The sequence below is a fragment of the Meles meles genome, chromosome 3 (assembly GCF_922984935.1).
Source record: "Meles meles chromosome 3, mMelMel3.1 paternal haplotype, whole genome shotgun sequence".
NCBI classification, from domain to species: Eukaryota; Metazoa; Chordata; class Mammalia; order Carnivora; family Mustelidae; genus Meles; species Meles meles.
The window spans coordinates 76,225,215-76,241,308 of NC_060068.1; the positions used below are offsets into that span (position 1 = coordinate 76,225,215).

Genomic DNA, 16,094 nt, shown 5'->3' on the forward strand with positions numbered 1-16,094 from the left:
AGAAGAAAATTAGCCACTTATCAAACGAGAAAAGGTTACTGGGCCAATCTGGTGACATTATCTGGGAAAGCATGCATTTATTTGTTTACATGCACCTACATAGCCTGCCTATTTCATGCAAGTTTTTAAAGAATGATTACAGTTTAAATGATATTAAATCCCTTCCCTTTCTTAGAGTCAAAGCATCAAAAGTAACTTTAAATCACGTTGGTTCCATTTTCCTTATTAACACCTTCAACAGATAGCTCTACAATATTAAATTTCACTGTTAAGCATTTTGTGGTATTTCATTCTCTTTTTCCTCTTTTGTTTTTTAATAATGTTTTCAGGTTTTCCAACTTGCCCATTTTGAGTTTTCAATTTTCAGTTCATAGATGTGGGACCTCCATCTGTGCCCTCATACTTTTTTTATATTAAACAATTTGGTTTTGCCTCCTAGAGCATTCCTGCTTACTTGTGCCCGAGGAATGGCCAACAGCTACTATAACTGATTAGAGGGCATGTGGAAAACCTGATGCAGAAAAACAATTTTTCTCTGTTTCTACTTTCAATTTAACTTTATAGAGATTTACCATATTTTGTTTGTTCCAGTTAAAATGTTCTCAAAGGTTTATCATTGCTTTTCTAATATAGCTTAAAAAAACAAGCAAAAAAATGACCCATGTTTTGAACTTCCCTGTCTTGATTTCTAGATTCAAAGTTACTCTAAATCTTATTCCTTTAATAAGTAATTCCTTTTTTATAACATTATCTCTTCTAAGCAAATCATTCAAGAGAATTAAGAGTACTGAAGTAATTTTATACTTAAACTAAATTGAAAGAAATTTGAAAGTCTGACAGTAGAAAATTATTAGGGTAGCAAGCTGTCACTTTGATTTCAAAGCACTATTCTTGCAAATAATTTATTACCTTTCCTAGTTTTTCAAGAAATAAAGGGTGCCTGAATTTAGGCAGTTTTACTCAGAGAAGGTTCCTGCTATGAAGGAGGGAAAAAGCCAAAGGGGAAGTGAGAAAGTCCTTCCTGGCATGGGTGCCATACAAAGTACCATAAAATGGGTGGCTTAAAACTACAGACACGTATTAATCTCTCACTATTCCAAATCTGGAGGACAGATGTCCAAAATCAAGGTGCAGGCAGGGACATGTTCTCTCTTTAGACTCTATGAGAGAATTCTCCCTTACCTTTTCCTGGGTTCTGGTTGTTGCCAACCTGTAGACACATCACCCCAATCTCTGCTTCTGTCTTCCTGTGGCCTTTTCCCTTGTGTGTCGATCACTGTGTCCAAAATCTCCCTGTTCTTACAAGGACACCCGTCATATTGTACTTACGCCACACTCTAATCCAGTATAGCCTCATCTTAACTTGATAACATCTGCAAAGACCCTATTTCAAATACAGTCACAGGTACAGGTTCTGGGTGGACATGAATCTGGAGTGGGGGTGGACACTCTTCAACTCAGTACAGATGGCAAAGCAGAAAGAGGTGGGAGAAAGGTGGTCACACAGCTCCTGCATCTAACACAGAGGCAGCTTGCCCAGAAGAAAAGCCAATATAGGACAGAGCCAATGGCCAAGACTTCAGAAGCTATTCCAGCCTGAGCACACTAGGCCAGATTTTCATGACTCTTGCTGGAAACCAAAAGGGTTTTGACAGATCGTGGGGGAAAAGATACGGAGAGCTTTTAGAGAAAGCTGCACAGCAGTAGTACAATTACTACTTTTGTCCCACCTGGATAATATGAGCTTGAAGACTTTACTAAAATCACTTTACTTGCCAAAAGGCATTTGATAGCCACTATTTGGATCTAATACCAGGTATGCATGACAGTGCAAACTCGCACTGTCAGCGGAGAAGAGGGAAGAGGTGGAAAAAGAGAGGGAAAATGTTATCCACCCAGACTTTTTTATTAATGTAACAAAAGTTCCCTGACATATTTCCCAGAATGAGTCATAATCTGTGCCCTCATAGTCATTTTCATTCCAAGCCTGTGCATGTTAAGGCTCTTCCAGTGAATGTCCTCTCCTTCTGTATCTTCTCCCAGAACTCCTGCTTCCCATAGCTTGATATGAACAAGTCTCAGAAGAAGAAGGAAGTCTGTTACCTCCACATCAAGGCAGGAGCTATGAGAAAGCTGGGCTGACACAATCCAATAGCAGAAGGAACAGAAGCACACCCTCTTGTCTCACACATAGGTTACAAATCTTAGGGAGACAACATTTAATACCTCTTCTTCATTTCCAGGAGTTAATCATGTTTTCCCACTGCTATATTCCCAATCTTAGGGTTGGAAAGAGACCAGTTGAACCAATGATTGAATATCTACCAATAGCTTAAAATCTGTATTCATTAAATTTACATTTCATATAATGGCAATACACACTAGTATCCTTCAAGAAATTTTGCATTCTTCTAAGTGTTTCTTTAGTGTTCCACAGAATAATGGAGACGAGTTTTACCCTCCTATCTTAAACAACTAGAAAACCAAACCAAAAATATGAAATCAGAATTTTCAGATATGGGACACAGGCAGTACAGGACAGTGATCTCCAAGGATGGGAAATAAACAAGGTGAGCTCTACTAATGTCTCAGCTCACTGACTGGAGAAAGTTCTTGTAAAAGAAAAGATAAAAATGGCAGATGGTTCCAAGGTTTGCTTAAATAATCTAGGAGAACCACCAGAAAAATCAATAACAATAAATAAGAGACTTTCAGAGAGTGGCCAGGAAAAAGATCACATATAAAATCAATAATTTTACAAATGTAGCAATAAATCATAAAGATAAAATGCATCATTCCCAGCTTGAACAAAAAATGCCAAATATCCAGGGATATACCTACCATGTCAGGAAAACTCTATAACTTTACAGTAGACCATGAAAAAAATCACAAGTTTTTTTTTATGAAATTTATAAATGATTTTAAAATTTATGTTAAACAAATGCACAGAGGTAGTTAATCTTTTTAAAAAGAGCAATGAATGGGGGCATCTGGGTGGCTCAGTGGGTTAAAGCCTCTGCCTTTGGCTCAGGTCATGATCCCAGGGTCCTGGGATCGAGCCCCGCATCGGACTCTCTGCTCAGCAGGAAGCCTGCTTCTCTTCCTCTCTCTGCCTGCCTCTCTGCCTACCTGTGGTCTCTGTCTGTCAAATAAATGAATAAAATCTTTAGAAAAAAAAATGAATGGTATAATTATCAGATATCAAAATTAACTAAAGAGCACTAGCAATAATTAAAATCTGTTTTTCTGACAGAGAAGAAAAAATAGATCAAGGATTAGAATAGAATGTGGAGTCTAGAAGTAGACTCACGTTAGGATAAAAGTTGGATCATAGATGGAAGAATGGATGAACCAATAATAAACATGAAGTCAACCGGTTCACCATTAAATAAAATAAACTATCTTACTATCCCACACAATCTCCAAAATAAATTCCAGATGGATTAAGGTCCTTACTATAATATAATAATAATAATAATAATAATAATAATAAAGGTCTAGAGGAAAATAAAAGAGAATATTTTCAGAATTTAAAGTTAGGAAGGATTTCCTGAGCAAAACTCCAACCCAGAAGCCATAAAGTAGAATACTGGCAGATTTATTAAAAATTTAAAACTCCTATATGACAAATGATACTATTAACAAAGTTAAAAGAGAAGTGACAGTCTAGGAAAAAAATATTTGCAGTACATACAGGAAATGAAGGATTGATAGCCATAATATAGAAGTTATTCCTACAAATCAATATTAAAAAGATAAACAACCCTACAGTAAAACAGACACAGGACATAAACAAAAAACTCCTAGAAGAAATGCCAGTGACCAATAAGCATATGAAAATATGCTCAACATCAGTGTAATGAGGAAAATGCAAATCAAAACAATATATCATTTTCTACCTTTGAGAATGAAAAAATTTAAAAAGATCAGGAATCTCTAATTTTATACAGTATCAGAGAATAGGCATACTCATATATTTTTTGATGGGAAAATTAATTGCTACAGTATGTTTGGAGAGAAATTTTGTCCATGTTCTCATTCATTCCACAAGTACTATTAGCACATATCTCATGCAATGTATTGCACTCTGCCCCAGTGATACAGCAGCGAATAACACGGTCAGAGGTTCTTTTCCTCATGGAGCTTGCATTCTCGAGGACAGGGTGCAGAGTGGAAGGGATAAAAAAGAACTCAATACGTAAGGTAGGGGGTTTTAAGTGCCATAAAAATAAATTAGGGTAAGGGGGATTGAATATTATCGGGTTAGTTAGATGCTATTTTACATAAGGTAGATAGATAGCACTTCCTCACTGATAAGGTAAGTGATGATCTAACACAAGTAAGGGAGTAAGTCATGAAGGTATCTGGGGGAAGAACACACTAGACAATAGAAATGGGAAGTGCCAAGGCCCCATGGTGTAAACAGCAAGCACATTAGTATGGCTGGAGCAGAATGACAGAGTAAGAGAATGACAGAACTTAAAACTAGGGAATGAGAGAAATGGTGTGAGGACTAGTTAGGCTTTAGAAGTCATCAACAAACTCTGGATTTTATTCTAAAACCAGAACTCACATTTTTAAAAGATCACTCTAGCTGCTGTTTAAAGACAAGATACTAAATGGGCATTAGTTAGGAAGCTACTGCAATAAGCCAGGTGAGAAATGACGCAGCCTGGGCTAAGGGTGGTGCAATCCAGGTGGCGAGAAGTGGTTGATTATTGGATGTATTTTGAAGATTGAGTTAGTAGGATTTACTAATGGCTCAAACATGGTTGCAAGAGAAAGAGAGGAGTCAAAAAGAACCTCAGGTTCTTGTCCTGAGCAACAGGAAGCTAGTATTTCTTGAGATAGGGAAGTTGGTAGAAGAAGCAGGTTGGCGTGGAGAGGGAGGTTAAGGAAAAATGAGTGAAAATGTGCAATGCCATGTACACATTCAAATGGAATGTCAAGTTGCTGGATATAAAAGCTGGAGGTTCAGGGACATGATAGGCACCAAAAATACAATTTAAGAGCCATCAGTAAATATATAGTATTTACAGCCAAGGAGCTAGATAAGATATCCTAGAGAGTAAGTCTAACTAGAGAAGAAAAGAAGTCCAAAGACTGAGCCCTGGGGCACTCTAGTGTTCAGCTGTTGGGAGATGAGGAGGAACCAGCAGAGGAAGCCAAAGAGAAGCAGTTTCAAGGGAGAAGGACACTGATAGGTCAGTGTCCCAGATGCTAAGCACAGAGTATTTTCAAGAAGGGAGTAATAACTGCTAATTTTGCAGTTTTTAACTGTTCATAATATACTAATGCAAATTTTTACAAAAGCAGACGTGCATTTTTCTTGTGAAATTTTAAAACTTTTTTTAATTTAAAGAGGAAAAAGAATGGTAAAAATTATGAATCTCCATGGCTACTTTTAGTGATTTTTCACTCAATAATCTATGGTTCAGCTGACATTGAAAAGATAAATCAAAGAATTAGGATAACGTGAAGCAGATGTAATATTTTCTAGTCATTTCCAAGAAAGATACACAGACAGACAAGTGGCAATAAAAATAGAAAAGACAGACAAGAAGAGCCTGAATAAAATGAAATAAAGGGAAGAGAATGAAATTGAACACTGATTCATAGACTCTGAATCTAACCATTTGGACAAATCAAAAACACTATCACATTTGCGAGAGGCAGTCAACCAGCATCTCTGACACATTTCCAGTGATGTAGACAGCATGTACTCTTAATCTGTTATACCTTATATTCACCAAATAAGGTCCCTCATTAGTCCTACTTGTCTCAACTGAAGCAACATTGAACAAAGTCTCTACTCTCTCCTCACCAAGAATGACCAATGTCTGGTTGGGCCCAGCCCCGTCCAATGTGGGCAGAATGGACTTTCCAACCAGCAGGCTGTTGCAGCTGATCCACATCCAAGGCAAATTACAGCTAAGATTCTTTCCATTCCGTGATGCCAAGAGGTAGAATGGTTATGACAGTGGGAATGTACAACTGCATGACTTCTGACTTCAAATTCCGCTTGGAGAAACAACAGGTATTTGCAGGAGGCAAATGCTGAAGTGTGCTCTATGTGGACTCAACCCTTTTATACGTAACTCAAAGCCTTTCTTTCATTACCTCTTTGTCTTCAGTACAAACCCTTCTGCAGCTCTTCCCCAGAACTTCCCAAGGTGGAGCTCACCACTCCATGTATGGCTCTGCCTCTAATTACTATTTACTGCATTTGCATGTGGGTTTTTTTCTCATTATAATGCCATTAGCATGCAAGGGAGCCTGGTTGCCAGGGCAACCAGGAGTGGTGAATGCACCGCACAGCCTTTAATGAAAACTTAACCCTACTTCGTTTAATTCCCACTGTGTTTTTGGCTCACTTCACTTTTGTGGTCGTAAGAATGAAAATATCCTGCAGTTACCCCTGCTTATGTAGTGCTGCCCCAAGGTTTTGGGAACTTATGTGTGTTCCCAAACATACTAACAGTACTTTATATTTTTCATAAGTAACTTTAAGAACTTCCTCTGATAACAGTAAATTCTCCTCCCGATCAACACTGCTCACTTAACACAGTCTTTTGAATATCTAAAATAGTCTAGTTTTCCGCAGATTAAATATTCTCGAGTTTCTCAAATTTGATGTGATTTCTGCAGTCTTTATTCACCTAACTGCCAGCCCCTGAAAACATTCTAAATGAGTTGGTTGAGATCAAACACTACTTCTATAGCATCCTGCCCATCTGGTAACCTTATCAAAAGAAAAAAAAAAAAGAAAAAAAAAGATCAGTTTGACATGACCTTTTTTTAGCCAACCTACAAAAGAATGCTTATTAAAGCTGGGTATAATAATAAGAAGAATGGTTTTCAGGTGATCAAATCAACATTTAATTTAGAAACAAACAAAAAAACTAACCAAAACCTCAGTCACAACTGGGAAAAATGAGATGATACTCAGGCTGAATTAAAAAACCTAAAATTGGGGCGCCTGGGTGGCTCAGTCCTTAAACATCTGCCTTCTGCTCAGGTCATGATCCTGGAGTCCTGAGATCAAACCCATATCCTCGGGGTCCCTGCTCAGTGAGAAGCCTGCTTCTCCCTCTCCCACTCCCCTTCTGCTTGTGTTCCCTCTCTCACTGTGTCTCTGTCAAATAAATAAATAAAACCTTTAAAAAAAATCCTAAAATTAGGTGCAAAAATCCAACTACACACCTATAGAAGCTCTTGCTGAACAGTAATGTCCACTTTTAAGCCACAAGAGCTACAGATGCCTTCAAGTTCATTAGGAAATGAAGTGTGACAGGCTGTCATATATTAAATTCTTAGAACTCAGTTTGTGACTATAATACTTGCAGAATAAGGTAAGGAGAGCAAGATCAACAATATTGTAGAACTGTTTCAAGAATGCAAATCTTGTATGAACCAGCAACTAATTGCCACAAAAATCTATTATTTTCTGGTATTGCTGTCTTTTACAAAATGAGGAAAGACAGAATCAGTGGAGCCTGCCATTGAAGTATGACAACCTGGGGAGTTAGAAGCCAATAGGAAACAAGCTCTCACTTCTGATGAAGCAGACCTGGAGAAGAGAACCAGCAAGAATGCTACTGTCCAATAAAACCAGCTATAATGATGGAAAAGTTTCTTGTGCTGTCCAAAATGGTAGGCGGTAGCACTTGGAAGTGTGGCTGCTGTAATCAGAGAACCAAGTTTTTATCGGATATGATTTTACCTAATTTAAATTTCAATTTGAATTGCCACATGTACCTAGTGGCCACCACATGCTAAAGCATAGCTACATAAATGATGGGGTGCTGATGACATCTTAAGATCATACTATATTCATCAACTTACCCTCCAAAAAGCAACTGAAGTGGGGCCCATTGGTAATAACCTAGGAGGAGGCCCTAATACAGCACCCACCATAGACGACATCCTTCACAGGAGAAGGCCCAGGGTGTGCAGTCTGCACTGAGATCAGGGTGGGAGTTCAGAAGGAAATGAGTAGTTAGGATTCCTACAGACTTGAGAAGGAGTATAGCATAGAGTCAAGTACACAGACTCTAGAGCCAAACTGCCCAAATTTATATACCAGCTCTACCATGAATAAGAGTGACCTCAGTTTCCTCACCTATAAAATGGGAATAATAATGAGTACTATTGCCAACCAGTATAAAATTAAACTGAATTAATACATACAGAACACTAAAAATAGAACCTGACACAAAGTAATTACTAGTGAAGTGGGTTTTTCCCCCCCCAAAATAGGTTTCTCCTTCAAATGTTAACTTATTTTGATCAGTCCCCATGACTGAATTATAGAAGACTAGAATAACCTATTTCTCTTCCCAGGCCTTTATTCTTCAATATTTTATTTATACACTTATAAATAAAGTTTATAATTTATAATTTTATTCATATATTTGTAATATAAATTATATATTATTTATATATTGATTTATATATTTTATTTATTTATAATTAAGAGGCCATCTGACCAGCTATTTGGCTTTGTCCAGCTGAGTCTGGTTCATCATCCTCTTGCCACTTACCCATCCCACTACTGCTGGCCCATATCTATCCCCACCTCAGTAAGACATAAGATACTATAGGCTCTGCTCCATCACACATGACCAGTCGGTAGGTATAGTTCCTGAAACTTGACCCTCTCCCAGTCCTTGCTTTTTATTCCATTCTCAGAAGTCCCTTATTGAATTTGAGACCTGTCACAGTTAACATTCTTGCCTTGGCTTTCCAGACTGTCATACGATTCAGTCCACTGCTTCCTAAACTTCTCACATCATGACACACATGAAAATTCATATTTGAACAGTATAATGGAGTAAACTTGAAGGAATCCGGTGGAGTCCATATGAAACTTAGTGAAAAAAAACCTTAAATACAGTTTATTTATATTACAAAATTATTAGTCGATCCCCATTCCTACCTCCAGCCCCAAGCTAATCTACTTTCTCTCTCTACAGAGACAAGTGATAGAAATTCCTTTCTCATCACTAACCAGAATTTGGATAATTCAAATTTAAATTGTACTTCAAAATTGCCATCACTTAGCAAACCAAACAGACCTTCCTTTACTTTCATCAACAAATGTAACGTGAAAATTTCTTACAATAGTATAAATAAATCATACACCTAAATCCATGATGTAGCTCTTCCCTAACTATACAAGATGTTACTCTACTTGTCCTAATGATCAGCCTTTACTTTTCAAACTGTGCAGCAAACTAAATGCCACAAATCAAGCTTCTTTAAGAAGATTTCCAAGGCTAAATTTTTACACTGAATCCATGAATTTTATCAGTACATGCAAATACATTATCATGAGGTCCTGGCAGTTTTCTATTAGGTTTATTCACTCACCTAATGAAACTATTTTTTTTTTCAAGGCAGTAACTACCTTTTAACAAATCTTCAAAGCAAGAACTATTTACAGAAAAAGTTTGAATTCTCCTAGTTCATCAACTTTGACAGAATGCTTCTTTGGACACAGACTGCCCTTCAGTACAAAACAGTGGAAAGCTATATTCCAATCCCATTTCTTCATGTGAGGCTGAAAACAGATGTGAATAAAGCAGCTTCAGCTATACATATTCTCCATTTAGACACATCAGACTATGTGAAATTCATCTACAGGCAAACTTTTACAGAAGAGAGTTTCTCTGAGACTAAAATACCATATTATTTGAATTTCTGTGTTTTCATGACTTTTTAAAAAAAAAGATTTTATTTATTTGACAGACAGAGATCACAAGTAGGCAGAGAGGTAGGCAGAGAGAGAGGAGGAAGCAGTCTCCCTGCTGAGCAGAGAGCCTGATGCAGGGCTCAATCCCAGGACCCTGAGATCATGACCTGAGCCAAAGGCAGAGGCTTTAACCCACTGAGCCACCCAGGCGCCCAGTGCTTTCATGACTTTTAATGGATGGCCATTACATCCTCCTGTCTCCACACTCACTCCAGCAGTATACAAACCCAAGCATGTTTCCATAATACATTATTTGATTCAAAGTATGAATTCACCACCTTCAATACTTCATCCCCAATAATTTCTTTTGGTATTGCTTTACAGAGAACTGATATTCTTCCCAGCATTTCTCTCTAGGAATTCTAGCTGCACTGGAATTTGGCAGTTTCTAACATGTGTTTGATTTAATAATAATCTGGATTAATGTTTTCGTTATGTCATTTGACATATTATCAATGCATTTACAAGTATTATTTGAGAGTACCACGTTTTCCATCTCTTTTGCTTTATTGACTTCGACATCTAGATTGGCTGATAAAATGAGGGCTTCTATCCTTGTGTGAGGCAACTTGGCTTTAGCTTTTAATGTATGATCTTGAACTGGTTTATTTAGCTTAATCTAAACACGCTGAAAAAGCTTATTGTTAGAACCAATCTCAAAAAGATTTTTTTTTTGTATTGTTTTTGCAAAACTTAAGAATGTTCCAGTCTTTTCCTGCACAGGATGAGTTTTTGTGGCGAGATGCCAGCCCCGTTTGTTCTGTAGCTTGTCTTCACAATAATTTTTCCTGTCACTAATGCATTTAGGTTGAGGGGAAAAGTTACTGAGCACACAACTTCATTTGGGATGATTCTCACTTCATCACCTAACTAGTGACTTCAACTTATTTTTTATGAAGGCTTTCCAGCTTTAATGAAGGTTATCCATTAAGATTGAAAAGTACAGTATCTGTAAAATTTAAATCTTTTTCAAATATAAAGACCTAATGGGGCCTATAGACTTCTACAACTACAAATGTCTATTTACAGGAATAGGGAACTTCTGTGTTCACTAAAATGCTTTTAAAACAGGGGTGCCTGGGTGGCTCAGTCAGTTAAGCCTCTGCCTTTGGCCCAGGTCATGGTCTCAGGGACCTGGGATCAAGCCCTACATCAGGCTCCCCTGCTCGGTGGGAAGTCTGCTTCTATCTCTCCCCGAGCCTGCTGCTCTGCCTTCTTGTTCTGTCTCTCTCTCTCTCTCCCCCTCCCTGTGTCAAATAAATAAATAAAATCTTTAAGAAAATAAAATGTTTTCAGATCAAGCCCTACATCAGGCTCCCCTGCTTAGTGGGAAGTCTGCTTCTCTCTCTCCCCTAGCCTGCTGCTCTGCCTTCTTGTTCTCTCTCTCTCTCTCTCCCCCCATCCCTGTGTCAAATAAATAAATAAAATCTTTAAGAAAATAAAATGTTTTCAAAACAAATTTCATAAATGTTCAAATAATTCATCATTGATTTTTTTATTCTAAAAACTAAAACTTTGACATATTCACAAAATATATAGCATATCAACTGATGTATGATTAAAAATATTTTCATAAATGTATTTTCCAAAGCTAGAACGCCTTTTAATGAACAAACCTAATTAAATCACATTCAATCATTACTTGATTTTTAAAAATAAGTATCTTTTTATTTCTAAAAACAAATAATAGTTACAAAATTCTTCCAAGAATGTAACTTTGGCTAATTATTACCACCAAAAGTAAAAGTTAAGTAAATAATAAATCAAGAATAACAAAATCAATGTTTTATTTAGCAACACTCAGTAGCAGAAAATGTAATAAAAGTAATCATAATATAAATTCTAAGTCAGCAAAATTATAAAATAATGATGATGGTGATAATGATAAATTAAGCCAAAATTAAAATACAAATATTTTACATGTATTAAAAGACAAAATTTTAAAAGATGAAAGCAATCCAAATATCCATCAGCAGACAAATGGACAAATAAAACATCATAAACAAACACACACACATATACACACACACTGGAATATTGTTCAGCCTTAAAAAGGAAAAAATCTGAAGTGTGGATGAACCTTGAAGACATTATGCTAAGTGAAATAAGCCAGTTATAATAAAACAAATTCTATATGATTCCACTTAAATAAGGTACCTAGAAAAATCAAAATCATAGAAAGACAAAGGAAAATGGTGGTTGCCTGAAGCTGGGAGGAAGAGGGAATGGGGACTTGTTCTATGGGTAGAGTTTTAGTTTACTCAGATGAAAAAGTTCTGGAGAAGGATGGTGGTGATGGCTATATAATGACGTAAATGTATTTAATGCTACTAAAACTTATACGGAATTGAATCACTTAAAAAGGGGTTAAGATGGTCAATTTTATGTCATGCATTTTCTACCATAATTTAAAAAAATTAATTTACGTGATTACAATGGTACATTTTTTTGTATAATTATACGAAACTAAGTACACAATTATAAAAATTAAAAAATATTACTGATGAGAAGTGTATCATAAGTATGTAATCAGACACACTGGAATGCTTCAAGGTCCAACGTCAAGCATAGGTGCTATACGATATGGCTAATACAGAGAACTTTCTGGCCACAGGTGCCACACCAAAATAACTGCTGAATTTAGGTACTTTACATATAGAGTCATTTAAATAATGCTCAAATATCATTTCAACTACTATAAATTTCTGAATGGGTATACGAGACATTGTTAATGAATTATAACCATTAGTATCTTGAGCCCACTTACAGACTGTTCAGGTATTCAACTTCCAACTTTCTCCCTGATTAGCCTCTTGTCTCTCTCCCAAGCTCGGCATATTATTCCTGGACAATCCTCTGGGTAAATCTCATCCTTAGATCAATCAAGGTTTGGGATCCTACTTCCTGAGTGCTATCCCAAGTTACCTCCTCTCCAGCAGCATGGGCATAAACTCATACCTAGAGGAGCTAGAGAGAAGCTAATTCATCGTAAGCCATCTTACTAGAAGCAGTATCAGGAGCAAGGTGAATTATGTGACCTTCTAATGCTAAACTTCTATGAATTAATAACACTTCTATGATTCAAGGTTATATAACACATAAGTTTCAGCTTTATATTCTGATTGTCTGTCCAGGTATCAGCAATGAATAACATATGTATCAAAGAGACATCCCTCACCATGATTTTCAGGAGCATTAAAATATGCTGGGTAAAACTGAGAAGTAAACGAAGCTTGCCACTGATGCTCTCTCTTTTCTACCCACACTCTGTTGTCATGGACCACAGAGTATCACATGGTGGTTCGAAGTTTTCCTAACCCTTCAAGAGTGATACACACAACACAGCTCAGCTTTCTCTGTTCTTCACTTTCCTCCACTTAAAACCCTGCCCTAATTTTTAAAAATCTCAATTTGGCAATAGCCTACCTCCATTTGGACACAAATCCTGGTCAGGCTTTCTGATTTTCTTATGAGAATGTCAGTACCAATTCTCACCCAGTGGTCATTGGAGCATATGAACCTGCCCTTAAAGAGAAACACAGACTACCTTTATTTCAGGTTCTACTATCCAACCCTTAGCTCATTAAACATTCAATGTCATCGAGTGGTTTTGTTAGGGTCCTGAAATTATAAATGATAGCCTTTTCTTTTTACTCAGATTTGAATACCAAATGCTATGTAATGGGGCAAAGGAACATAAATCAACATTTGAAAATCTCATCCTAGACCAAATGCTTTTCAAACCATCTGTGATAAAAGATCAGGAATTTTATTTCCAATCTGTCATAGACATGCTTTTGTGAAAAACACTAAAATGAATTACTAGAAAAAAATGAAATTAAAAAATTCAAAACATATAAAATATAAGTCCCAATTTAAGAAAAAAAAAAGAAAAAAGAAGGAGGAGGAGGAGAAAGGTGTTATTCTTTTAGAGCAGTTTTAAGTTCACAGAAAATTTGAAAGAAAGGTAGAGTTCCTCCCATATACCTCTGCTCCCACATACACATAGCATCCCCCATTATCCGTATCGATTTTCAAATTATATTTGACAGACATAATACTACTCTGTCAAATTACTTACAAGTTTCTAAGCACTCATTTTCAATTTCTGCATTTATCTCCTTGCACTGGTACCAATCCAGGGCCACACTTCTGAGTAACACTGACTCTTTTTTTTTTTTTTTTTTTTTTTTTTATTTATTTGACAGAGAGAAATCACAGCTAAGCAGAGAGGCAGGCAGAGAGAGAGGAGGAAGCAGGCTCCCTGCAGAGCAGAAAGCCCGATGTGGGGCTGGATCCCAGGACTCTGGGATCATGACCTGAGCCGAAGGCAGAGGCTTTAACCCACTGAGCCACCCAGGCGCCCCTACACTGACTCTTATCTTAACCCAAATATCCACCTCCACCCTGTCACCAAAGTCAAAAACAATCCTCTCCATAAAAGAACCAGGAAGACACAGAATGGCATATGCTATGGGTAGTGAAAAGCCACTTGGGGTACGTACACATCTGCCATCTGTATATTTCTAATTCATGGAGGCCGATCCTTTTTTATAAGGTATTCACCAATCTAATACATTTTCAGGTTTATGAGAATAACAGGGTATAGAAGTCTCATATATGCTTTTCACTCCAAAGGGGGGGGGGTAGTTAAATCCCCCATTCTGGTTCTTCATTATTTACATAATAAAGATCCATTTAAATGCACCCGCACTACGCCCTCCTGAAGCCAGCAGGAGGTGAACATGAAGATCTGAGACCAAACTTCTCTGTATGTGTGCAAAGCATGTTTCCATTGTGCAATCACTTTACAAATAAGAAATAAATACTGGGTTTATAAAACTTGGAAGAAAAGGTTTATGGCTTTGACTGTTTTCCATTACTGGAAAATTTACATGCTGAAAAGTAGCAAAAACCAGTGCAAAAGAATAAACAGTGGGTACACTTCAAGGACTTGTTTCCTTCAAGGATCAGGAGTAAAATTGGGTTTTATTAGCTGTTTCATTAAGTTTTACTTTGAAGAAAAACAAACAGTGAAGGCATATGTGCAACATCTGATGAAAAAGGATTTTATTCGAAACAGTCTCTGTACAAAACTCATTAATGTAACATTAAATGTGAAGACTTGTCTAGCAATTTTAGGATAATTTTACTCATTTTAGTTTATTTATAATTTCTGACACAGTTTATTTAACATACTCTAATCTTTAAATCACCATGTGTACTAAACTAATATATTAAATCTGTCTTTTCAATGACATTTTGCAATAAATATCTACAGCAGCTGTTAAAAGCAATTAGTAGATGAAGTTTGTATCACACTTAACTCCTAAAGTAAGATAATATAGCTGGATATTGATAACTTGGAAAATTCATGAAAGCAAATCAGTTCTTCTTAATCAAACTCCTAATTATAAATACTTTCCTTATACAAAAAAGATGCTACAAGCATACTTTTTAAGAAATATTTAAATTTATGTGGTATTATAATCCAATATCTGGAATCTAAGCATCTAATGTATCTAAGTATTAAGTAAAAGTAAATACTTTTTTCTTCAGAACAAATTTAAACATGCTGGATATTCATCATATTACCCTGGAAGAATTTACTCAATCACTATTTTTCCATTTGAAGCCTAAACGTTGATAAGAAGCAATTTTGTTCGTAGGAAAAATAAATACATTTATTCTAGTTCCATTGTGGGAGTTACATAATAGTATGAAACTCTGGAATGGAGCAGATTAAAAATCAGCTTCGAACTAAGTGAGCAATTCACATATTAAACTACAGGTTAGGGGTTAAGGTGGTAGTCTTTGGAAGCAGACACACCTTGGTTCCCATCTTGACCCTGCCTCTTACTTAGAGACAATGTAACACCGGCTACACAAGTCTCCTAACTTCTCTAAGCCTTCTCCATCTCATTTGAGGTAGAAATAATAATAGGTAATTCATAGGGATACTGTGAGGATTAAATGAAATTACTGTATGTAAATAATAGCATAGCGATGATGCCTTGAAAATGGAGTTTCCTTTTTAAAAAAAATTATGACTCATTTTAATCAAAACAATATAACACATAGTTTTAAAAGTCAAACAACACTAAAATGCATATATATAACAAAAATCAACAGCTTTCTTACCCGTCCCCACGCTCTGGTCAGTCTACCTAGAGGCAACCATTTGCAACTTTCCTTGTTACATCTTCTGGCATTCATCTCCAAATTCCATACATTTTATGCATATAGCTTTCCCCTGATAGATCAAATTCAGGGTGACCCTCAAACTAAAAAATCACAATCATTAAAAAACGATTTCTGTTAAACTTATACATCAGAAAGA

The 16,094-nt window shown here is 36.4% G+C and overlaps 1 protein-coding gene across 15 annotated transcripts in view; it reads right to left on the bottom strand.

The window, feature by feature from the left end:
• ATG10 (autophagy related 10) overlaps positions 1-16,094 on the bottom strand; it is a 240,447-nt gene that overhangs the window by 183,516 nt on the left and 40,837 nt on the right. For 5 of the 15 annotated variants that reach the window (XM_046000402.1, XM_046000400.1, XM_046000398.1 and 2 more), the window contains one exon: positions 13,181-13,279. The exons of 9 other annotated variants lie outside the window; for them this stretch is intronic. In XM_046000402.1, coding sequence (XP_045856358.1) covers positions 13,181-13,279 — 99 coding nt within the window. Of the gene's footprint in view, positions 1-9,372; positions 9,537-13,180; positions 13,280-16,094 lie in introns of those variants that run through there. One more of the 15 variants, XM_046000415.1, reaches the window with a different exon arrangement.